Source organism: Carettochelys insculpta, chromosome 3, assembly GCF_033958435.1.
Source record: "Carettochelys insculpta isolate YL-2023 chromosome 3, ASM3395843v1, whole genome shotgun sequence".
NCBI classification, from domain to species: domain Eukaryota; kingdom Metazoa; phylum Chordata; order Testudines; family Carettochelyidae; genus Carettochelys; species Carettochelys insculpta.
The window spans coordinates 210821563-210845705 of NC_134139.1; the positions used below are offsets into that span (position 1 = coordinate 210821563).

Below are 24143 nucleotides of genomic sequence, written 5' to 3' on the forward strand. Positions count from 1 at the left end.
CACAGCACAGAAAGAGCAGCTAATACCTCCACGCTGCTGCTGGCCACCCACGTAACCCAGCTGCTACAGCGTGGGCAGGAAGGGGTTAAGGATGCCCTGCACACCAGGACCTGGGGAACCGACCTACACCAGAGAGGTAGCTCAGCAGCGGGGTGGACCTAGGGCACCAAGCGGCAAGCAGCTGGAGGGCAGCATTTGAAGAGGATGCTGAGTGTTTCTGCCTGGGCACCTGCAGGGCTGGCTGGAAATAGCTTCCTCCCTGTTTCTCCAGAGCTCAGAGAAGCTGCCCCATACCACTGCCATGTGGGGCTTTGGCCCATGCAGGGCTTGTCTTCTCCTGGCCAGAGCCCTGGGCCAGAGGGGCTTGATGGTTCGCTGGTGCCAGCCCAGCCAGAGCCGGTGGAGGAAGGCAGGTGCCTGTTTGCCAGCTGAATGATGCTCTGCACACCCCATTGGGTGGGCTAGGGAGGAGCTGTGGGGCTGTGAGAGGTGCAGGGGCACAGCAGGCAGAGGACGGCGAGATGGGGGGCACATCAAGGCCCAATGGGCAGGCGGCAGAGGTGACTCATAACCAGCCCCTACCTGCCCACACTCACCAGCCACAGCAGCAAGCAGCCAGTGCAGGCTGGAAACGGGAGGAAGCCTGTTGGCTGAGCTGGCAGGCAGCTGGGATTGCCCCGATGGACCAGACGGGGGCATGTGGCCCCATATGCTGCAGCTCTGCCCCACATCCAGCCTTCTACACTCACCCCGCCCCCATTAGCCACTGGAGCCTCCCGCGGTCCACTGGTCAGTGAGTGGCTGGTGCCCCAGAACCTGGCCAGCGGCAGGACCCACCAGCACTCCTGGGAGGGCAGAGACCAAACACATGGGAGAATTGGCTTAAATAGGGGACTGTCCCTCTAAAAACTGGGGGAACAGGGAGGGTGTGTGGGGCACTGCAGGGCCAGAGGCATGGCAGGTCTCAGCGCAGGGTGGGGGCAGGGGGGCTGCAGGACAGTGTGGGGATGGGGTGCAGGGCAGTGGGGGATGGGGGGAATGCAGGGCACTGCGGGGACAGGGTACGCAGGACAGTGTGGGGATGGGGGTGCGGGGCAGTGGGGGGGCGGGGGGATGCAGGGCAGCGGGGGGATGGGGCACACAGGGCAGTGTGGGGGCGGGGGGGGACGCAGGGCAGTGCGGGGATGGGGTATGCAGGGCAGTGCAGGGATGGGGTGCGGGGTGGTGCGGGGACGGGGGGACGCAGGCCAGTGTGGGGATGGGGTGCGCAGGGCAGTGGGGGGACGGGGGGGCAGGGCAGTGTGGGGATGGGGTACGGGGCAGTGTGGGGGCAGGGGGGCGCAGGGCAGTGCGGGGATGGGGTATGCAGGGCAGTGCAGGGATGGGGTGCGGGGCGGTGCGGGGACGGGGGGACGCAGGGCAGTGCGGGGATGGGGTGCGCAGGGCAGTGTGGGGATGGGGTGCGCAGGGCAGTGGGGGGGCAGGGGGACGCAGGGCAGTGTGGGGATGGGGTACGGGGCAGTGTGGGGGCGGGGGGGCGCAGGGCAGTGTGGGGGTGGGGCGCGCAGGGCAGTGGGGGGGCGGGGAGACGCAGGGCAGTGTGGGGATGGGGTGCGCAGGGCAGTGGGGGGACGGGGGGGCAGGGCAGTGTGGGGATGGGGTACGGGGCAGTGTGGGGGCAGGGGGGCGCAGGGCAGTGCGGGGATGGGGTATGCAGGGCAGTGCAGGGATGGGGTGCGGGGCGGTGCGGGGACGGGGGGACGCAGGGCAGTGTGGGGATGGGGTGCGCAGGGCAGTGGGGGGGCAGGGGGACGCAGGGCAGTGTGGGGATGGGATACGGGGCAGTGTGGGGGCGGGGGGGCGCAGGGCAGTGTGGGGGTGGGGCGCGCAGGGCAGTGGGGGGGCGGGGAGACGCAGGGCAGTGTGGGGATGGGGCGCGGGGCAGTGTGGGGGCGGGGGGGCGCAGGGCAGTGCGGGGGCAGGGGGGCGCAGGGCAGTGCGGGGATGGGGTATGCAGGGCAGTGCAGGGATGGGGTGCGGGGCGGTGTGGGGACGGGGGGACGCAGGGCAGTGTGGGGATGGGGTGCGCAGGGCAGTGGGGGGGCGGGGGGACGCAGGGCAGTGTGGGGGTGGGGCGCGCAGGGCAGTGTGGGGGCGGGGGTGCGCAGGGCAGTGTGGGGGTGGGGCGCGCAGGGCAGTGTGGGGGTGGGGGGACGCAGGGCAGTGTGGGGGTGGGGCGCGCAGGGCAGTGTGGGGGCGGGGGGGCGCAGGGCAGTGTGGGGGTGGGGCGCGCAGGGCAGTGGGGGGGCGGGGAGACGCAGGGCAGTGTGGGGATGGGGCGCGGGGCAGTGTGGGGGCGGGGGGGCGCAGGGCAGTGCAGGGACAGGCGCTCGGCCAGGTGCTGGGCGCTGGGGGCATGCAGTGTCTTGGGGAGGTACATGTGTGACAGGCCAAGCGGCTCCCCCAGGCTGGGGGTGACCCCGTGGGGCTGTACGCTGAGCTGGCAGTAACACCTCTGTTACCTGCTTAGGAACTGGAGGCTGCAGTTCGTGGGAGAGGAGTTGGACGGCAGTGGGCCTGGGCTGGGGAGGGAGGAAAAGGCAGTCCCGGCCCCAGTCCAGGCCCGGGCTTGAGGGCTCCCCCTGGCCTCCTGTCCCCAGGGTGGGCTGGACGGCCTGTCCCTGCCGGCTGCACTGACGCCTCTGCACTGAGCTGTGCCTCTGGGGACTAACTCCCTGTTCTCCTGCTGGCTGAGAGGCACCTCTGGCTGGGGCTGGGGGCAGGGCCCGGGGGCCCCTGAACCCCGTCACAGGGCGCCGTCGGGCACATGGTGTCCCCAGGCTGCTGCTGGCCTCCAGCTGGGCCAGGCGCAGGGCTCCTCTCAGGCCCTTGGGGGACTCTGAAGAAGCCCTCCAGCTGCACAGGGCTGACAAGGGGGCTGGTGGGGGCAGTGTCTCATGGCTGCCCTAGTGTCCCATGGCCCCCTGCAGCCCCCAGGTCACTTGCACTGGGCCTGGTGCTGTGCCCCGGGCTGGGTAGCTGCAGGCGGGGGGGGGTGCAGGCCCCACACCCAAGGGCCTGGCCCTGGCCCCAGGAAGCAGAGCCCACTCTCGCCCTTTCCTGGCACCAGCCATGTGGTGGGGCAGGGGGTCTTGGCCTCCTTCAGCCATGGGGGGCTGTGGGGTGAGGAGTGGGGAGCTGAGCCCCACCCCCGTGCCATGAATGCTGCGTGGATTCAGCTTTCCGGTGCTTCGGCAGCGGCCTCGGCCTCACGCCGGGCTGCGCGCAGCACCCACAGCAGTGCCCCCGTGCACGAAGCCAGGGCTAGCTCCTGCGTCACGGGCCTGCTGGCAGCGCTGGGGCTGGGGTCAGGTTTGCGGAGCCGGCCGCGGCGGCGGCTGGCACAGCGCCAGGGGCAGGCAGGGGCGCGTCTCCCAGCACACGGCACTAATTGCATAGCCCGAGCCGCCAGCCGCTCCGGCCCTGTTTGCTTGTAGCTGCCAGAGGAAATTGCGTGTGACACGGCACCTGCTGGGGCTGCTTCCCGCCCCTGCGCCTGCAGCCGTCCCCAGCCAGACACAAACAGGAGCCCCGCAGGCCAAGGAGGGACAGCCAGGGCCTGCGTGCAGGCAGCGTGTGCCATGAAAGCAGGACAGCAACCAAAGTGCCAGGGCTCAATTCCCCAGTGCCCGACCCCAGGTATCAACACCACCGGGCACCAGCCCCAGCACGGTGCCCAGTGGGGAGCAGCTCAGCAGGGCTGGCCTTAGTGTAGGGCTAAGGGGGCAGGGCTGGCCCTGTTGTACTGAGAAGTCCTGCACACGATTTCAGGGGAAAAGGCAAAAGGCCACAACTATTGGTAATACACACATAGCAATCAACACTTACCATATGCGTGTGATAGGTTACACACATGCGCGCGCGCACACACACACACACACACTCCTGTCTTGTTGCTGTTACCAGTAGTCACACCCCCTTTCTGCCCTGGCCAGGTGAGTTAGAGGGGGGAGGGGTGGAGCCGGGCTTCTGCGGATCCAGGTCGGTGCTCCAGTGCTGACAAGACAAACCCGGGGTCCCTGTGCGAGATGCCTTCCACTGACCGTGTCCCCTCTCGCGTGCAGGTTGACACCAGTTAGCCGGCTCATGCATATGCATAATCTGGAAGAGCAATCTTATGAATATGCATTTAGCCCCTTCTTCTGGGTGGCGCTTCCAAAGGCGGCACTTGCTGGTGACTCCCGTGTGTCCAGTCTTCTCTCAGTGGGCCCACTTCACAGGTTCCATTGTTCATCTCATGGGCTTGTGTGTCCAGTCTTCTCTCGGTGGGCCCACTTCACAGGTTCCATTGTTCATCTCATGGGCTTGAGTCTGCCTCCTCCAACCCTTGCAAGTACCTGGAGGTGCTTTCGCCCACGCCCTCCCATTCCGCCTCATTCACGCCACAGGGCAATCAATGAAGCAGTCCGGAAATACAGGAGAGGGAGCCGCGCTAGTCTATCTCCTAACGAAACAAAACAGCCGTCCAGTAGCACTTTAAAGACTAATAAAATAATTTATTAGGTGATGAGCTTTCGTGGGACAGACCCACTTCTTCAGCCCACAGCCAGACCAGACCAGACTCAATATTTAAGGCACAGAGAACCAAAAACAGTAATCAAGGTTGACTAACCAGCAAAATATTATCAAGGTGAGCAAGTCAGAGCACTGAGGGGCAGAATGGGAGAGGGGAGTCAAGAATTAGATTAAGCCAAGTATGCAAAAGAGCCCCTATAATGACCTAAAAAAGTCCTATCCCGGTTCAAACCACATGTTAATGTGTCAAATTCAAATATTCATAAACCTGAATTACCCACCAGGAAAAACAAATCGACAGGGCCAGACAAATACCCGGAGACCAGCTACTCCAAGATCGGCCCAAAAAGCCAAGAACAGAACACCACTGGTCATCACCTGCAGCCCCCAACTCAGACCACTGCAGCGAATTATTAAAGACCTACAACCTATCCTTACTCAGGATGCCACACTCCAGAAGGCCCTGGGTGACAGGCCTGTTCTCTCCTACAGACAACCTCCCAACCTCATGAGGATCCTCACTAACAGCCACAGTCTATACCCCAGGAACACCAGTCCTGGAACCTTTCCCTGCAACAAAGCCCGCTGCCAGCTTTGTCCACATATCTATTGTGGGGATACCATCACTGGACCTAACCATGTTACAGAATCACAAGCACATTCTCCTCAACTAACATCATATATGCCATCATGTGCCAACAATGCCCAGATGCTTTGTATATTGGACAGACTTCTAACTCCCTTAGACAAAGGGTCAATGGGCACAAAACAGACTCAAAACACTCCTGATCCACAAACCTGTCAGCCAGCACTTTAATGGATGGGCCATTCTGTTAATGACCTGACAGTTTGTGTCTTACTGCAGAGGAATTTTCACAACAGATTGGAAAGAAGCTGCTGAACTCTCTTTTATATTCAAATTCAACACATTAACATGTGGTTTGAACCGGGATGGGAATTTTTTAGATCATTATAGCTGTGTCTACACGTGCACACTACTTCGAAGTAGCGGCACTAACTTCGAAATAGCGCCCGTTGCGGCTACACGCGTCGGGCGCTATTTCGAAGTTAACTTCGACTTTAGGCAGCGAGACGTCGAAGTCGCTAACCTCATGAGGGGATCGGAATAGCGCCCTACTTCGACGTTCAACGTCGAAGTAGGGACCGTGTAGACGATCTGCGTCCCGCAACGTCGAAATTGCTGGGTCCTCCATGGTGGCCATCAGCTGGGGGGTTGAGAGATGCTCTCTCTCCAGCCCCTGCGGGGCTCTATGGTCACCGTGGGCAGCAGCCCTTAGCCCAGGGCTTCTGGCTGCTGCTGCGGCAGCTGGGGATCCATGCTGCAGGCACAGGGTCTGCAACCAGCTGTCGGCTCTGTGTAGCTTGTGTTGTTTAGTGCAAGTGTGTCTGGGAGGGGCCCTTTAAGGGAGCGGCTGGCTGTTGAGTCCACCCTGTGACCCTGTCTGCAGCTGTGCCTGGCACCCTTATTTCGATGTGTGCTACTTTGGCGTGTAGACGTACCCTCGCAGCGCCTATTTCGATGTGGTGCCGCGCAACGTCGAAGTTGAACGTCGACGTTGCCAGCCCTGGAGGACGTGTAGACGTTATTCATCGAAATAGCCTATTTCGATGTCGCTACATCAAAATAAGCTATTTCGATGTTGGCTTCACGTGTAGACGTAGCCTATAGGGGCTCTTTTGCATACTTGGCTTAATCTAATTCTTGCCTCTCCCCCACCCCTTCTGCCCCTCTGCTCTCTGATTTGCTCACCTGGATAATATTTTTTCTGATGTGTCCTCCTCGATTACTATTTTTGGTTCTCTGTGCCTTAAATATTGCGTCTGTTCTGGTGTGGCTGTGGTCTGAAGAAGTGGGTCTGTCCCACAAAAGCTCATCACCTAATAACTTATTTTGTTAGTCTTTAAAGTGCTACTGGACTGCTGTGTTGTTTTCACAGAAATAAAGGGCACAGAGAGGTTTTCCTTTACCTTACCTATTTCTAGGAACTGCTCTACAAAATATAACTACATTACTAGAGAAAAGGGCTTAATACAAGGACACATGAAATGACTTGATACAATATTTAAAAACTCCAGTGAGGAAATAGTTAAAACAAAGCTGTATCTACAGCCCCAGTGTGGGGCTAAGGGGGCAGGGTGGGGATCCGCAGGGGACGCTCTCCCCGGGCAGGGCTGGCCCCAGTGGGGGGAAAGGGGGCAGGGTGCACCAGGCAGTGGCCCACTGCACTCAGCGGGGGTGGTAAGTGTGGCTTGGCAGAGGTGTGGGTCGGGGGTCTGATGGGCCTGGCCTGTGGACTTGGGGGGGGTGCCATCACCCCCCCGCCCCGTATGTGACCAGTGCTCTGGGAGGCTGATGAGCCCTGGCACTGGTGCTGCTGGTGACACCATGGGGCGATCCTGCCCCCTCCCAGTGTCCGCTGAGCCCCCTCCCCCAGCAGCCACACAGGAAGAGTTTCACACGCTTTTAACAAAATTACTAACAAAATCCCATTAGTCTTGGCAGCGCAAAACCTGCGGGAAGGGGAGCCAGGAACACAGTGGGACTTGGCCGGCAGCCAGGCCGGGGCAGGCATTGCAACACAGGGACTTGCCGGAGTCAGGAGACACGGGGCTCTCATCTGGGCACTGGAAATGCGGGGTGTCAGCTGGGGACAGAGGAGGGCAGGGAGATGGGGGGTCTCGGCTGGGGACAGAGGAGAGATGGGAGATGGGGGGTCTCGGCTGAGGTCGGGAGATGGGGGGTCTCGGCTGGGGCCAGGAGATGGGGGGCGGGGGTCTCGGCTGAGGCTGGGAGAGGGTCGGGAGATGGGGGGGTCTCGGCTGAGGTTGGGAGATAGGGGGTCTCGGCTGGGGACAGAGGAGGGCCAGGAGATGGGGGGGGGTTCTCGGCTGAGGTCGGGAGATGGGGGGTCTCAGCTGGGGACAGAGCAGGGCCGGGAGATGGGGGGGTCTCGGCTGAGGTCAGGAGATGGGGGGTCTCGGCTGGGGACAGAGGAGGGCCGGGAGATGGGGGGGGTCTCGGCTGAGGTCAGGAGATGGGGGGTCTCGGCTGGGGACAGAGGAGGGCCGGGAGATGGGGGGGGTCTCGGCTGAGGTCGGGAGATGCGGGGTCTCGGCTGGGGACAGAGGAGGGCCGGGAGATGGAGGGGCTCGGCTGAGATCGGGAGATGGGGGGGGGGCTCAGCAGGGGTCGGGAGATGGGGGGTCTCGGCTGAGGTTGGGAGATGGGGGGGGTCTCAGCAGGGGTCGGGAGATGGGGGGGTCTCAGCTGGGGCCAGGAGATGGGGGGGGTCTCAGCAGGGGTTGGGAGATGGGGGGGTCTCGGCTGAGGCCGGGAGAGGGCTGGGATATGGGGGGTCTCGGCTGGGGCCAGGAGATGGAGGGGGGGTCTCAGCAGAGGTCGGGAGATGGGGGGGTCTCGGCTGGGGCCAGGAGATGGGGTGGGTCTCAGCAGAGGTCGGGAGATGGGGGGGTCTCGGCTGGGGCCAGGAGATGGAGGGGGGGTCTCAGCAGAGGTCGGGAGATGGGGGGTCTCAGCAGGGGTCGGGAGATGGGGGGGGGTCTCGGCTGAGGCCGGGAGAGGGCTGGGATATGGGGGGTCTTGGCTGGGGCCAGGAGATGTGGGGGGTCTCAGCAGAGGTCGGGAGATGGGGGGGGTCTCGGCTGAGGCCGGGAGAGGGCTGGGATATGGGGGGTCTCAGCTGGGGCCAGAAGATGGGGGGGGTCTCAGCAGGGGTCGGGAGATGGGGGGTCTCGGCTGAGGCCGGGAGAGGGCTGGGATATGGGGGGTCTCGGCTGGGGCCAGGAGATGGGGGGTCTCAGCAGAGGCCGGGAGATGGGGTGTCTCGGCTGGGGCCAGGAGATGGGGGGGGTCTTGGCTGAGGCCGGGAGAGGGCTGGGAGATGGGGTGTCTTGGTTGGGGCCAGGAGATGGGGGGGGTCTCAGCAGAGGCCGAGAGATGGGGTGTCTCGGCTGGGGCCAGGAGATGGGGGGGGTCTCAGCAGGGGTCGGGAGATGGGGGGGGTCTCGGCTGAGGCCGGGAGAGGGCTGGGAGATGGGGTGTCTTGGCTGGGGCCAGGAGATGGGGGGGGTCTCAGCAGAGGCCGAGAGATGGGGTGTCTCGGCTGGGGCCAGGAGATGGGGGGTCTCAGCAGGGGTCGGGAGATGGGGTGTCTCAGCTGGGGCCAGGAGATGGGGGGTCTCAGCAGAGGCCGGGAGATGGGGTGTCTCGGCTGGGGCCAGGAGATGGGGGGTCTCAGCAGAGGCCGGGAGATGGGGTGTCTCGGCTGGGGCCAGGAGATGGGGGGTCTCAGCAGAGGCCGGGAGATGGGGTGTCTCGGCTGGGGCCAGGAGATGGGGGGGTCTCAGCAGGGGTCGGGAGATGGGGGGGGTCTTGGCTGAGGCCGGGCGAGGGTCGGGAGATGGGTGGTCTCAGCTGGAGCACTCGGTCGCTGCTGACGCCTCCTCGTGGGACCTCACTGGTGGGCTCCTGCGTGTTGCTGGCTCTCAGGGCTGACCTGGTGCAAGGAAAGGGGGCTCAGTGCCTGCCTGCTCTGGGTGCCCGAGTGGGCACTGGGTAAGAGCTGAGTCAGACCTGATGCCTGGCGCAGGGTCCAGGGCAGGGCAGAATCTGGGCCAGGGCAGGGCAGGATAAGATGCAGGCCAGGTGGGTGGGATCTGGGCCAGGGCAGGGTAGGACCGGGCCAGGGTGTAGGCAGGGCCTCAGAGTCGGGGCTACAGGGGTCCCCACCCAGGCTGTTGTTCCGATGTGCCCCGCGCTGATGTGCGCCGGGGTCACCCAGCTCCCTGCCAGGCAGTCACCCGCTGCGCCCCGGCCCTGCCCCCAGCCACACTCTGCCAGTGGGTCAGTGCCCCCAGCTGCCCCCTCCCGCAGGCTGTCCAGCACTTACTGGGCGGGGAGCTGGTTGGCTTCTGCCTGGGCCCCACAGCTAGGGAGGGAGGGCAGGTGAGCTGCAGAGGGAGGTTGGCTGCCCCCACATTTCCCCCTCTGCCCGGCCCCCCACCCGGCCGTGCCCTGCAGGGGAGCTGGGGGAGGAGGTTGATTGGCAAGCCAAGAGGGGGGGCAGTGAAGGTGTGTGGGGTCGAGCTCAGGCCAGGCCCCTCCCACCTCGCTGTGGCCCACGTGGCAGACGTGTGGGTGGAGAGAGAGAGAGAGAGAGAGAGAGAGAGAGAGACACACACACACACACACACACACTTGGGCCCAGGGACCGGTTTGTAACGAGGCCTGCGTGTGCCTCAGTTTCCCCTCGGTGCTGCGTGGTCCCCGAGTGGGCAGGAAGAGGCCGTGTGCTCTCAAGGCAGCCGGGGACGGGGGGTTGCCCAGCTGCCCAGGCCCCCGATCAGCCGGGCCCTGCAGGCGACACTGGCAGAGCCAATCTCCTGGAGGTGGCATGGGGGGGTGCCCAAGGAGAGAGGCATGTCCTGCCTCTCCTCGGGGCAGCTGAGCAACCCCCAGCTGAGAACAAGGGGCCGCTGGGGGGCCAGGTCGGCAGCTGGAGGCCGTCAGCGAGAGGGCAGCCGGAAGGGCTGTGACCCCAGGGGCACTGCAGCTGGGCTGGGCGCTGGCTGCCCAGAGCGGGTGCTGCAGGAACCGGCCTGGGCCAGGCCCCGGAGGCCCTGCCTGGCTGGAGGCCCCCACAGCCGCTGGGGGAGGTACACTGCTCCCCGAGCTGGTGCAAGGCTCCCCCAGCGTCTGGCTCAGGCTGACTGTCCTGCAGACCGGCCCAGCAGCCTCAGCCCTGAGCTCTGTGGTGGGGCCGGGACGGGGCTGAGGAGCTGGGGAAAAGCCAGTGGAATGGCTGGAGGCCGGCCTGGCCGTCTCACAGGCAGGCTCAACCCAGCCAAGGGGACCCAGCCTGGCAGCAGCTGTAAATGGCCATGGCGTGGCCCAGCCAGCAACTGGTCAGGGAGGAGGCCCTGGGGTGGTTCTGGTCAGGCCCTGCCCTGCCAGGGGCTTGGGTCCTGCCTAGCACCTTGAGCTCCCGAGCGGGGTCCTGTCTGGGCTGGGCGCTCTGCTCTGGGGGCTGCGCTCAGGCACCTTTCGGCACATCCCCCCCACAACGCCAGGCTTGGGTTGGAGTCCAACCTGGGTAGGAGCAGCCTGGGGGGTGCAGCTGGTCAGCTTTACCCATGGTCAGGTGGGTATGTAACCTGACATGGACATTCAAGAATCAGCAAATGTCGTTGGCTGCACCAGTAGTTATGACTGACGCATGTGAAGTATTGCTCAAACGGTTCTTCTCTCTAACCCCGTTCTTTCTTTTGTATTAATAAATCTTTAGATGTTCAGATCTAAAGAACTGGTGAGCGTGTTGTTTGGGTCAGATCCAGGTATCTATTGACCGGGGTCTGGGGTGGGCCCTTTAGGGGCTGGAAGAATCTGTGTGGCGTTGGCTGAAACAGGCTTAAGAGCTTCTCGCCTTAATTTCGGGGTTGCTGGGCTGGGCTGGCAGCGGCTGGGCAATCTGTGGGTTTGCGTGGGGGGCTTTGGCTGGCCAGTGGGGCTGGCAGAGATGCTGTGGTGGCTGGTTGGATTTGCCTTAGTGAGAGGGAAACCCCAGCCTGGGGCTGTAAGTAGCCCAGATTTTAAGCAAAGGTACCTGGATTGATTTCTCTAGCTGTGCCCAGAAACCCCGTCCTATCATAGCCCACCAGTATAGAAAGGGTGCGGATGCACTGGAGGCAGTCCAGCATCGGGAGACAATAACGATTAAGGGTCTGGAGCACGACCTATGAGGAGAGGCTGAGGGATTTGGGCTTGTTTGGTTTGTAGAAATGACGACTGAGGGGTGATTTAATAGCAGCCTTCAACTTCCTGCAGGGGAGCTCTAAAGAGGATGGAGAGAGGCTGTTCTCAGTGGTGTCAGGTGGCAGAACAAGGAGCAATGGTCTGAAGTTGAAGAGGGAGAGGTGTAGGTTAGACATTAGGAGAAACGACTTCACCAGGCGTGTGGTGAAGCACTGGGATGCGTTGCCTAGAGAGGTGGTGGATTCTCCATCCCTGGAGGTTTTTAAGTCCCGGCTGGACAAGGTCCTGGCTGGGATGATTTAGTGGGGGCTGGTCCTGCTTTAGGCAGGCGACTGGACCAGATGGCCACCTTAGGTCTCTTCCTGCCCTAGGATTCTGTGCTTCTATGATCCCAGTCCTACACCCCCACCGAGGGCCTACACACCCAGCCAAAGCCCTCACCCTTCCCTGCACCCCAACCCGTTCCAGCCTGTCTCTGGCCCTCTGAGCCCCTCAGTTCCAGCCTGACGCACCCTCCTGCGCCTTCCACCCCACCCCAGAGCCTACACCGTAAGCCAGACCCCTCACCTCCCTGCACCCCAGCCCTTGAGCCAGCCTGGCGCCAATTGAGCAAGGATGGGGAGATCGAGTGGCAAAGGGCGGGTGATCGGGTGAGCAGGGCCAGGGCCTCAGAGGAGGGGCAGGGCCTCTTTGGAAAGGCAGGGCTTTTGGGCAAGGTGGTTCAGTTTTGTGAGAGTAGTAAGTCTTTTATCCTGCGCCTGCCCTGGCTGGGGTTCATGCCCCTTGGAGGCCACCTGGCAGTGATGGAGCCATAGAGTGGGGACGCTGGGCTCCAGGAATGTAGGACACTTTATTTATGCAGCTCTGGCTCTGCTGTTTCGCTGAGGATCCTGTTATGGACCGGGGAGTGCATGTGAGACTCACGCTGGGGGTGTGTGTGACAGGCAGAGCAGCTCCCAGCAGCTAAGACTACCCCTGGGGCTGTACCCTAAGCTGGCAGGTAACACCCCTGCCCTGAACACAGAGCAGGGAGGAGCCGAGCTGGGTTTGAATCGGAGGCAGTTAGCAACTGGGGGGAGAGGGAGCTGGAAGGCAGCCAGCCTGGCGAGGGGGGAAGCTACACCCCAGAGGGGCACCCCTCGGGCTCCTCTCCCCAGGACGGGTTGGAAGGACTGTCTCTGACTGATGTACTGATGCTTCTGTGAGAAACTGGGCATCTGTCGCCTCATAAACCTCCTGTTCTACTTGCTGAGTGAGAGTCACTCCTGCCTGTGGCTGGGGTGCAGAGCTTGGGGACCCCTGAACCCCATCACAGCTCCCCCTTCCCCCATCTGCCCCAGCCACACCAAATGAAAAGCTAGCTCACTCTTTCCTTTCCTACAGCTCCCCCAGGCTGGCTACTCTTTGCTCTGTCCCCTCACCGTGTTTCACTGTAGGAGCGCCAGAGCTGAAGAACGACCTCCTGCTGGGGTTTTTCCTGGCAGTCAAGAAACCAACCTGCTGTCACACCACAAACACTGCTGAAGTTACACTTAAAGCTTTCCTATGTCTCCCAACTCCCCAGCTTTGGGGGGGATAACAGTGCCCCAGGGTGGGGCATTTGGGCTTCCATTTAGTTCCACTTCATACTTGTCTGAGAAACTCTTTCCTTTACAATGGACTGTCACATAACTGCATTTTTGTATTGGAGCTAAGGGCTGTTTGTGTGTCCTTGGTATCTAGAGGCACCAAATATTGTGCCAGGCCATGTGTGAGGTGCCTAGTGAAAGCTCTGGAGGCTGCCCTGAATCTGTGTGCACTACTTGTATGCCTGCGCCGTGTGGGTAGGGGGAGTTCTAGATTTTAGCTCCACAGCTGTGTGAGAAACATTTTAGTGCTGAGATTTGCACGAGGAGCTGTGATTTCCTCCCCGGCCAGGATAACAGGCTGAACAAAGGCTCAGGCAGCCAATACCTATATTGGGCATGTGGGACTTTCCTTCTGGGCTGCAAGGAATGACAACACAGCACAGTCGCCCACCTGGGCCAGGTGGCTTTGGGCTAAGCAATGGGATGGAAATTATCAGAGAGGGAGCCACGTTAGTCTGTGTCTTTGAGAACAACAAGTCCTGTGGCACCTGATAGACTAACAGATATTTTGGAGCATGAGCTTTCGTGGGCAACGAACTGCTGCATCAGATGCATGAGTAGGGGGGTGGGGTTGCAGAGCAGTATTTAAAGAGTGGGGTCCCAGTAAAAGGGAGGGCTAATTTCCAGGATGGAAATTGGATGCCCAGACATCCATTCCACGGATTATGCATATGGACTGGGGTGCACTGGCAAACAACACCCAACGGCAGAGAGCCACAGCAGCCTGCCTGGGTCAGGTGCTCCTGACTGTCCAGTGCCTATGGGAAGGAGAAAGGGCTTCTCCCCTTCACAGGAGAAAACTATAAAATGGGCCTAGGAAACAGTGTCCCTCTTGGCCATTTGCCTTTGGTCTTTGTCTTTGTTCCTGTTCCAAGCACCCATGTTCCAGCAGGCCAGATCTGCAATTCTCCCATAACTAAGACTATGTAACCTGGAATCTTACCCCTTACAGGCTGGAATTTCAGAGATTTTCAAGGATCAACACAGAACATCGCTGGCTGCGCCGATAGTGGCAATTGATGTACGGAAAGTATCACTTTTACAAATATTCTCTCTCACTCCATGTCTTCTTTCTTTGTTAATAAACCTTTAGACTTTAGAGTCTAAAGGATGTGGCAGGTGTGGTGATTTGGGTAAGATCCAAGTATATACTGCCAGGGACTGTGGCTGGACCCTTTGGGGCTTGGGAGAATCTGGGTGGAGTTGGTGAAATAGATTTTAAGAACTTCTCCCCTGAGTAACGGGCTGCTGGTCTGGACTGGTGGAGCAGCTGGGAAGTCTGTGGGTTTGCATGTGTGGCTGTGGCTGGCCAGTGGGGCTGGCAGAAGTGCTGTAGTGGCTGGTTGGATTTGCCTTAGTGAGAAGGAAATCCCAGCCTGGGTTGTAAGTGGCCTAGTTGTACGCAAAGATACTGTGGTTTGCTTTCTTTAGCTGTGCCCAGAAACTCCACCATATTACATGGGCTGGGCAAGATTACCAGGTAGGGCCCAGACAGTTATACACAAATGACTCCTTGGCAGGACAGCAAATGCCCTTTTGAATGCTAACGGCTTTTTCCCAGAACACCTTTGCTGCTAGTTACTGTGCAAAGACAACAAACCCTTGCTTACACAGCCAGCCATTTTGGTGATGTCTGTTTCAGTTCCTGTGGCACTTGGGACTGAGTTCCTGCCCTTCGTTCCCTTGATTGCCATGATCAGCCTCAGGGTCAGCCCTCACCTGTGTGACTAGCGAGGGCAAGTCCTGACCCAGGCCAGCAGGCGTTCATAAGCCAGAGGGAAGGGCAACCAGGGGGCTGCAGACACGGGAGCTCAAGAGGGAGTCTGACAGAGGGAGGCCTACGATGGTTATGAAGACCTGCAACACCTGTGCCAGCACTACTACTGTCTCCTCCACCTGTGCCTGCAGCCAGACACTGCCTGACCGTGGATGCCTCTAGCCAGGATCCTGGTGTGGCTTTGCAGGGACTGTGGCTTGCAATTCCCACTCACTGATATCCAGGCTGGGGACCATCCAGTGTGAAAGGTGCCTGCTGGAGGAATCTCTCAGGTGGCAGGTGGGAGAGCTACAGGAGGAGGTAGCCAGGTTGAGGAGTATTGAACTCCACGAGCAGTTCCTGGACAGTATTCATGTGGAGACAGCTGAGGTAACTGTCCCAGTACACAGGACAGCTGATAAACCACTTGTTGAGGAGATAGATAGATCAGAGTAGACACTGGCAGCTTGTTACTGCTGGCAGTAGGCAGTGTTCCACCCCTGCTCAGAACCCTCCCACCGTGGTACCAGGAAACCGTTATGCTGTACTTGATACAGGAGACAAAGAATCGCCCCGTATAGCAGAGGAGAAGCCTCATACCCCAAAGGCTGGGAGGTCAGCTGCCACCACTGTGAGGAAGGAAGGTAGAGTAGTGGTGGTCGGGGACTCTCTTCTGAGGGGGATGGAGGCGCTCATCTGTCGCCCTGACATTTCATCTCGGGAGGTATGCTGCCTGCCGGGGGCCCGTATCCGAGACGTTATGGAGGCATTGTCGAGGATTATCCGGCCCTCTGACTACTATCCCATGCTACTCATCCATGTGGGCACTAATGATACTGCGAGGTGTGACACTGAGCAGGTCAAGAGTGACTTCAGGGCTCTGGGGGCACAGGTGGTATTCTCCTCAATCCTGCCTGTCAGTGGTCGAGGCCCAGGCAGAGATAGGTGCATCCTAGAGGTGAACGCCTGGCTTCGAAGATGGTGTCACCAGGAAGGCTGTGGCTTCCTTGACCACGGGATGCTATTCCAGGAAGGACAGCTGGGCAGAGATGGGGTTCACCTTTCAAGGAGGGGAAAGACCATATTTGGACACAGACTGGCTAACCTAGTGAGGAGGGCTCTAAACTAGGCTTGTTGGGGACAGGGGAGCAAAGCCCAAGGGTAAGTAGAGAAGATGGAGACCTGGGAGATGGGTCGGAAATGGGAGGGAGCACAGGCTATAATGGCAGAGAAAAAGGAGGGTCAGGGCAAAACTGGGAGGTAAGATCAGATCAATTATCTTAGATGCGTATATACAAATGGAAGTAGTATGGGTAATAAGCAGGAAGAACTGGAAGTGCTAATAAATAAATACAATTATGACATTGTTGGCTTCACAGAAACTTGGTGGGATAATACACATCATTGGAATGTTGGTATGGAAGAGTACAGCTTGCTCAGGAAGGATAGACGGGGGAAAAGGGAGGAGGTGTTGCCTTGTATATTAAAAATGTACACACTTGGACTGAAGTGGAGATGAACACAGGAAATGGATGTGTTGAGAGCCTCTGGATTAAGCTAAAAGTGGTAAAAAGCAAGGGTGATGTCCTGCCAGGAGTCTACTACAGGCCACCTAACCAGATGGAAGAGGTGGATGAGGCTTTTTTTAAACAACTAACAAAATCATCCAGGGCCCAGGATTTGGTGGTGATGGGGGATTTCAGCTATCCAGATATATGTTAGGAAACTAACACAGCAAGGCACAGACTATCCAGTAAGCTCTTGGACTGCACTGGAGACAACTTTTTATTTCAGAAGGTTGAAAAACCTACTGGGGGGAAGCTGTCCTAGATCTGATTTTAACAAATAGGGAGGAACTGATTGAGAATCTGAAAGTGGGAGGCAGCTTGGGTGAAAGAGATCATGAAATCACAGAGCTCACAATTTTAAGGAAGTGTAGAAGGGAGAACAGCAAAATAGAGACAATGGATTTCAGGAAGGTGGATTTTGGTAAACTCAAGAGAGCTGGTAGGTCGGGTCCCATGGGAAGCAAGACTGAGGGGAAAACAAAGGAGAGTTGGCAGTTTTTCAAAGGGACATTATTAAGGGCCCACGTAGGAAAGACAGAAAATATGGCAAAAGACCTCCTTGGCTTAACCAGGAGATCTTACATGATCTCAAAATAAAAAAGGAATCATATAAAAATGGAAACAAGGACAAATTACAAAGGGTGAATACAGGCAAACAACACAGGACTGCAGGGGCAAGATTAGAAAGGCAAAGGCACAAAATGAGCTCAAACTAGCTATAGGCATAAAGGGAAACAGGAAAACTTTTTATAAATACATTAAAAGCAAGAGGAAGACCAAGGACAGTGTAGGCCCATTGCTCAGTGAGGAGGGAGAACCACTAATGGGAAACTTGGAAATGGCAGAGATGCTTAATGACTTCTTTGTTTCGGTCTTCACTGAGAAGCCTGAAGGAGGAATGCCCAACATAGTGAATGCTACTGGGAAAGGGGTAGGGTTAGAAGATAAAAAAAGAACAAGTTAAAAATCACTTAGGAACGTTAGGTGTCTGCAAGTCACCAGGGCCTGATGAAATGCACCCTAGGATACTCAAGAAGCTGATGGAGGAGGTATCTGAGCCTTTAGCTATCACCTTTGGAAAATCATGGGAGACGGGAGAGATTCCAGAAGACTGGAAAAAGGCAAATATAGTGCCCATCTATAAAAAGGGGAATAAGAACAATGCAGGAAGCTCCAGACCGGTCAGTTTAACTTCTGTGCCAGGAAAGATAATGGAACAAGTAATTAAGGAAATCATCTGCAAGCACTTGGAAGGTGGTAAGCTGATAGGGAACAGCCAGCATGGATTTGTAAAGAGCAAATCATGTCAAACCAATCTGATAGCTTTCCTTGATAAGGTAACGAGCCTTGTGGATAAGGGAGAAGTGGTGGATGTGGTATACCTAGACATTAGTAAAGCATTTGATACAGTCTTGCATGATATTCTTATCAATAAACTTGGCAAATACAATTTAGATGGGGCTACTATAAGGTGGGTGCAAAACTGGCTGGATAACTGGACTCAGAGAGTAGTTCTTAATGGTTCTCAATCCTGCTGTAAATGTATAACAAGTCGGGTTCCACAGGGGTCTGTTTTGGGACAGTTCTTTTCAATATCTTCATCAGTGATTTAGATATTGGCATAGACAGTACACTTATTAAGTTTTCAGATGATACCAAGCTGGGAGGGGTTGCAACTGCTCTGGAGGATAGGGTATTAATTCAAAATGATCTGGACAAATTGGAGAAAAGTTCTGAAGTAAAGAGGATGAAGTTTAATAAAGACAAATGCAAAGTGCTCCACTTGGGAAGGAACAATCAGTTTCACACATACAGAATGGGAAAGGACTGCCTAGGAATGAGTACAGCAGAAAGGGATCTAGGGGTTATAGTGGACCACAAGCTAAATATGAGTCAACAGTGTGATGCTGTTGCGAAAAAAGCAAACATGATTCTGGGATGCATTAACAGATGTGTTGTGAACAAGACACGAGAAGTCATTCTCCCGCTCGACTCTGCGCTGGGTAGGCCTCAGCTGGAGTATTGTGTCCAGTTTCAGGCACTGCATTTTGAGAAAGATGTGGAGAAGTTGGAAACGGTCCAGAACAGAGCAACAAGAATGATCAAAGGTCTAGAAAACATAACCTATGAAGAAAGGCTGAAAGAATTGGGCTTGTTTAGTTTGGAAAAAAGAAGACCGAGGGGGGACATGATAGCAGTTTTCAAGTATCTAAAAGGGGGTCATAAGGAGGAGGGAGAAAAATTGTTCTTCTTGGCCTCTGAGGAAAGAACAAGAAGCAATGGGCTTAAACTGCAGCAAGGGAGGTTTAGGTTGGACATTAGGAAAAAGTTCCTAACTGTCGGGGTGGTCAAACAGTGGAATAAATTGCCTTAGAGAGGTTGTGGAATCTCCATCTCTGGAGACATTTAAGAACAGGTTAGATAGTGTCTGTCAGGGATGGTTTAGACAGTACTTGGTCCTGCCATGAGGACAGGGGGCTGGACTCGATGGCCTCTCAAGGTCCCTTCCAGTCCTAGCATTCTATGAGTCTATGACTTTATAGCTCTGAGTCTCCTGTACTATCCTTCTTTGCCAACTGGTCAGTAATCGTAGCTCCTCTTTACTTTTTAATATTTCTGAGGGGATTAGAGTTTCTCAAACTTGAGTACCTTCAGTGAATGTCACGGAGGTGATTCTTAAACTCTCAGATCCTTAGAGACACATCAGGATTGGAACCTTTTTCCAACCTTGTGTGTTCATTCAGAACCGGGGTGAAAGTAGCACACTTCTTACCGGTAACGCACTATCACAGCCTGTCCTCGCCTGTGATAAAACAGTGCCTGTAAGAGAACTAAGTATCAGGTGGAGGGCAGAAGGATGGGTGTGGCCAGGGGTGTCAGGAGGCAGGGGGTAGTCATCCCTGAGTGAAGTGAGTTTTGTTTTGTGCACCAATACTGAGGACGTGTGTGTGTGCGCTCAGGTGAGTGCCACCATGGCCCCGCCCCCATCGGCTACTGATGGAAGTGTTTTTATATCAGGAGTGTGAACACATGCCAGAGGGAAGGGGAGAGCCCTGCTCTCACACACACACTCCCATGCCCCACAGGGAAGAGGGGAGCCCAGCAGTGGGGATTTCACCCCCCTAGTTACGGCACATGTGTTTCGTACTGTCCTGTGGCAGCTCCAGCTGGGTGCCTCAGTTTCCCTAGGCAAGGCATCAGTGCAAAGCTGGCGATGGGAATTTGGGTGCGATGACTTCTGACACACCCATAGTGACCCTCCATGGCCTTTGTAACCTGGGCAACCAGGAGAACTGGAAGCATGTTACCTCCAGGAGGAGAAAACCAGTTTCAGTCGCTCCAATTCCAGTGGAGTTAAGTAACTGCTTTAAGCCTCTCTCCACAGGTGATACAGCAGAGATAATTGGGGCTGATACCTCCCAGGGATTGTATCTGAAAGAGTCCCCACGGTTTAGAAGGCAGGGGATGCGCAGTCCTAGGGATGGGAGTTCTATGGCCACCACCCCAAGAGAAAAAGATGAGTGGTGGTGGTCGGGGACTCCCTCCTAAGAGGGACGGAGGCATCCATCTGCTGCCCGGACCTAGAATCCCAGCAAGTTTGCTGCTTGCCTGGAGCTAGAATTCGGGATATTACAGAGTCACTGCCAAAAATTCTTCAACCGGTAGATTATTACCCCTTCCTCCTACTTCATGTAGGAACCAATGATACAGCCAAGAACAACTTTGATGACATCACGGCAGACTACGTAACCCTCGGGAGAAAGATCAAGGAATACGGAGCACAGGTGGTCTTCTCGTCTATCCTCCCTGTGGAAGGAAGGGGTCCGCGGAGGGATCGTCGAATCACAGAGGTAAATGCGTGGTTGCGTAGGTGGTGTAGCAGGGAAGGATTTGGTTTCTTTGACCATGGGATTCTGTTTCATGAACAAGGATTGCTGAGAAGAGACAGGATCCATCTCACTAAAAGAGGGAAGAGCATCTTTGCGGGCAGGCTTGCAAACCTAGTGAGGAGGGCTTCAAACTAGGTTTGTCGGGGGAAGGTGACACAAGCCCAGAGGTAAGTGGGGGAGGAGGAGGGAACAATCAAGTGGGTTTCCTGGGTGAAGAGGAGAAACTGGGCCAATCGGCCCCTTCTCTAAGATGCTTGTACACTAATGCCAGAAGCCTGGGGAACAAACAGGAAGAATTAGAGGCCCTGGCACAGTCACACAAGTATGAGGTGGTTGGAATAACAGAGACTTGGTGGGACAATTTGCATAACTGGAGCACGGTCATGGACGGTTATAAATTGTTGAGGAAGGACAGACGGGAGAAAAGGAGGAGGAGTTGTGCTCTATGTGAGGGAGCAGTATGATTGCTCAGAGCTCCAGTCTAAGGCAGGAGAAAATCCAGTTGAGTGTCTTTGGGTTAAGCTTAGAGGTGGAAGTAACAGAGCTGATGTTGTAGTTGGTGTCTGTTATAGGCCGCCAGATCAGGGAGAGGAGGTAGATGAGGTTTTCTTCAGGCAGCTAAGTGAAGCTTCCAAATCACAGGCCCTGGCTCTCATGGGAGACTTTAATCATCCGGACATTTGTTGGGAGACCAATACAGCAGCACACAGACAATCCAGGAAGTTTTTGGAGCATGTTGGGGATAACTTCTTGGTACAAGTGCTGAAGGAACCGACCAGGGGCCGTGCGCAACTTAACCTGTTGCTCACAAACAGGGAAGAACTAGTAGAAGAAATAGAAGTGGGGGGGAACCTGGGCTGCAGCGACCATGAGATCGTAGATTTCAGGATCTGGACGAAAGGAAGAAGGGTGAGCAGTAACATACAGACCCTTTGTGATGGGGTTCAGGGGTCCCCCTGCACTGCACCCCGTCTGCTGGCAGGAGTGACTCTCACTCAGCAGGTACAACAGGAGGTTTATTAGGCAACAGATGCCCAGTTTCTCACAGATGCGTCAGTACAGCAGTCAGAGACAGTCCTTCCAACCCGTCCTGGGGAGAAGACCCCGAGGGGTGCCCCTCCGGGGTGTAGCTTTCCCCCTCCTCAGGCTGGCTGCCTTCCAGCTCTCTCTTCCCCTAGCCTCCAACTCCCATCCCCCAATTCAAAAACCAGCTCGGCTCCTCCCTCCTCTTTGTGGGGCTCACTTTCAAACATGCCCCAGCTGTTTGTGAAGTCATCTGCCAGTTTCCCTGCATTGTGTGAATCCCCAGGTCCACGAGCCACACCCTCAGGTCAGGTGAGCACATCTCGTAGAATCGCTCCAGGACTGCCAGCTCGATCAGGTCCTCTACGGACTGGACTCCCATCCCGAACACCCACTTCCGGTAGTATTGCTTCAGGCGGGAGGTCGTATCTACATAGGTTTCCTCTGTCCTCTTCTGCGCCTCCTGGAACCTCTTTTTGTACATCTCCGGGGTCAGCCCGAACTTATGCAGCAGGGCCTGTTTGAGCTGTTCATAGTCCCCAGGCTGCAGCCCCTCCAGCTGGCTGAGCACCGCTGCGGCCTTCTGGCCCAGCAAGGGGGTGAGGTGCTGGAGCCACTCAGCTGGGGGAACCTCGTGCAACTCACAGGCTCGCTCAAAGGCGGTAAGGAACTCGTCCATGTCCCCTGGGTCCTGGCACTGGGCCAGCACACGCGCCTCCAAGTGACTGGCCACCCGAAGCCACCTGGCCCTCTCCCCGCTTACTGCAGCTGGGGCCTCTTGGCGTCTCGCCTCCGCCATGGTGTGATGGGGTTCAGGGGTCCCCCTGCACTGCACCCCGTCTGCTGGCAGGAGTGACACTCACTCAGCAGGTACAACAGGAGGTTTATTAGGCAACAGATGCCCAGTTTCTCACAGAAGCGACAGCACAGCAGCCAGAGACAATCCTTCCAACCCGTCCTGGGGAGAAAACCCCGAGGGGTGCCCCTCTGGGGTGTAGCTTCCCCCCACCTCAGGCTGGCTCCTTCCAGCTTCCTCTTTTCCCTAGCCTCTAACTGCCACCCCCGATTCAAAAACCAGATCAGCTCCTCCCTGCTCTTTGTTCAGGGCAGAGGTGTTACCTGCCAGTTGTAGCCCCAGGGTCATCCTTAGCCACTGGGAGCTGCTGCTTGCCTCAGACATCCAGCCTGACTCACACATGCACTCCCCCCACTCCATCACATCTCTCCCCTCTTCCAGACCGAACTGAGCGAGGTCACTTAGCCAGTGACCTGGGGAAGATCGGGGCCCTCCCTGCGTGACAGGGCATCAGCTATGGTGTTGTTGTTCCCCTTCACATGCACCACCTCCATGTCGTAGTCCTGCAGGAGCAGACTCCACCGCAGGAGCTTGGCGTTGGCCCCTTTCATGTGATGCAGCCAGGTCAGGGGTGAGTGATCGGTGTACACGGTGAAACGCCGTCCAAACAGGTACGGCTGCAGCTTCCCCAGCGCCCACACCATGGCCAGACATTCCTTCTCTATGGCCGCGGAGTTCTGCTCCCGGGGCAGCAGCTTCTTACTCAGGTACACGATGGGGTGTTTCTCCCCTTTGTCATTCACTTGCATTAGCACCGCCCCCAGCCCCACGTCTGAGGCATCGGTGAACAACAGGAAGGGCTTGTTGAAGTCTGGATTTGCCAGCACTGGGGCCCTGACCAGAGCCTCCTTCAGCGCGCAGAGGGCCTCTTGGCACTGCTCGGTCCAGACCACCTTGTCAGGCTTTCCCCTTTTACACAGCTCCATGAGGAGGGCTGCGATGGAGCTAAAGTGGGGCACAAACCTCCGGTAGTACCCCGCCATCCCAATGAAGGCCTGGACCTGCTTCTTAGTCTGGGGTGTGGGCCAATCTCTGACAGCCTCCACTTTAGCCGGCTCTGGCTTTAAGCAGCCGCTGCCCACCTTGTGGCCCAGGTAGGTCACCTCAGCCATTCCCACCTTGCACTTCCCTGCCTTGATAGTCAGACCAGCCTTCTGGAGTCGGTCCAGCACCTGCTTGAGTTGGGACACATGGTCCTCCCACGTCTGGCTGAAGATGCAAACGTCGTCCATGTGAGCCAGGGCAAAGCTCTCCATCCCCTTCAGTAGCTGGTCCACCAGACGCTGGAAGGTAGCGGGTGCCCCCTTGAGGCCGAAGGGCAGGACCAGGAACTCGTAGAGCCCCACAGGAGTGATGAAAGCCGACTTCAGCCGGGCATCTTGGTCTAATGGCACTTGCCAGTACCCCTTGGTGAGGTCTATGGTGGTGAGGTTACGGGCTCCCCCCAGCTTGTCTAAAAGGTCATCAGGCCTGGGCATGGGGTAGGCGTCCGAGACAGTGATGGCGTTAAGCTTGTGATAGTCCACACAAAACCGAACAGACCCATCTTTTTTAGGGACTAACACCACGGGAGAGGCCCAGGGACTGGACGAGGGTTGGATCACCCCCAGAGCCAGCATGTCTTCAACCTCCCGCTCTATGTCCTGAGCCGTCCTCTCTGTGGCTCTGAATGGCACACACTTGATAGGGGCGTGGGTGCCTGTCTCTGTTCGGTGGACGGCCAGGTCAGTGCGTCCGGGTCTGTCCGAGAACAGCTGTTGATGCGAATGCAGCACCTCCTTGATCTCCGTCTGCTGGGCAGGGCTCAGCTGGTCTGAGAGGGGAATAGACTCCAGCAAGGAGCCGGCTCCAGTCCTTGTGAGCAAATCCACCAAGGGATCATCCCCCTGCCCCTCCCAGTGCCTGCACACGGCCAGCACCAAGTTCTCCCTCTCCCAGTAAGGTTTCATCATGTTCACATGATAGACCCGGTGGCTGTGGGCCTGGTTCGACAGTTCCACCACATAATTCACGTCATTTAGCTGTTTGACGACCTTGAAAGGCCCATCCCAGGC

At 57.4% G+C, this 24143-nt stretch overlaps 1 protein-coding gene across 2 annotated transcripts in view; it reads right to left on the reverse strand.

The window, feature by feature from the left end:
- Positions 1-8147: 8147 nt before the first annotated feature.
- Positions 8148-24143, reverse strand: part of TRIM54 (tripartite motif containing 54) — a 49424-nt gene continuing 33428 nt past the window's right edge. The window contains exon 10 of one of the 2 annotated variants that reach the window (XM_074991572.1): positions 8148-9113. In XM_074991572.1, the coding sequence (XP_074847673.1) occupies positions 9103-9113 (11 nt within the window). In that variant the 3' untranslated portion in view covers positions 8148-9102. The remainder of the gene's footprint in view (positions 9114-24143) is intronic. The other variant, XM_074991573.1, reaches the window with a different exon arrangement.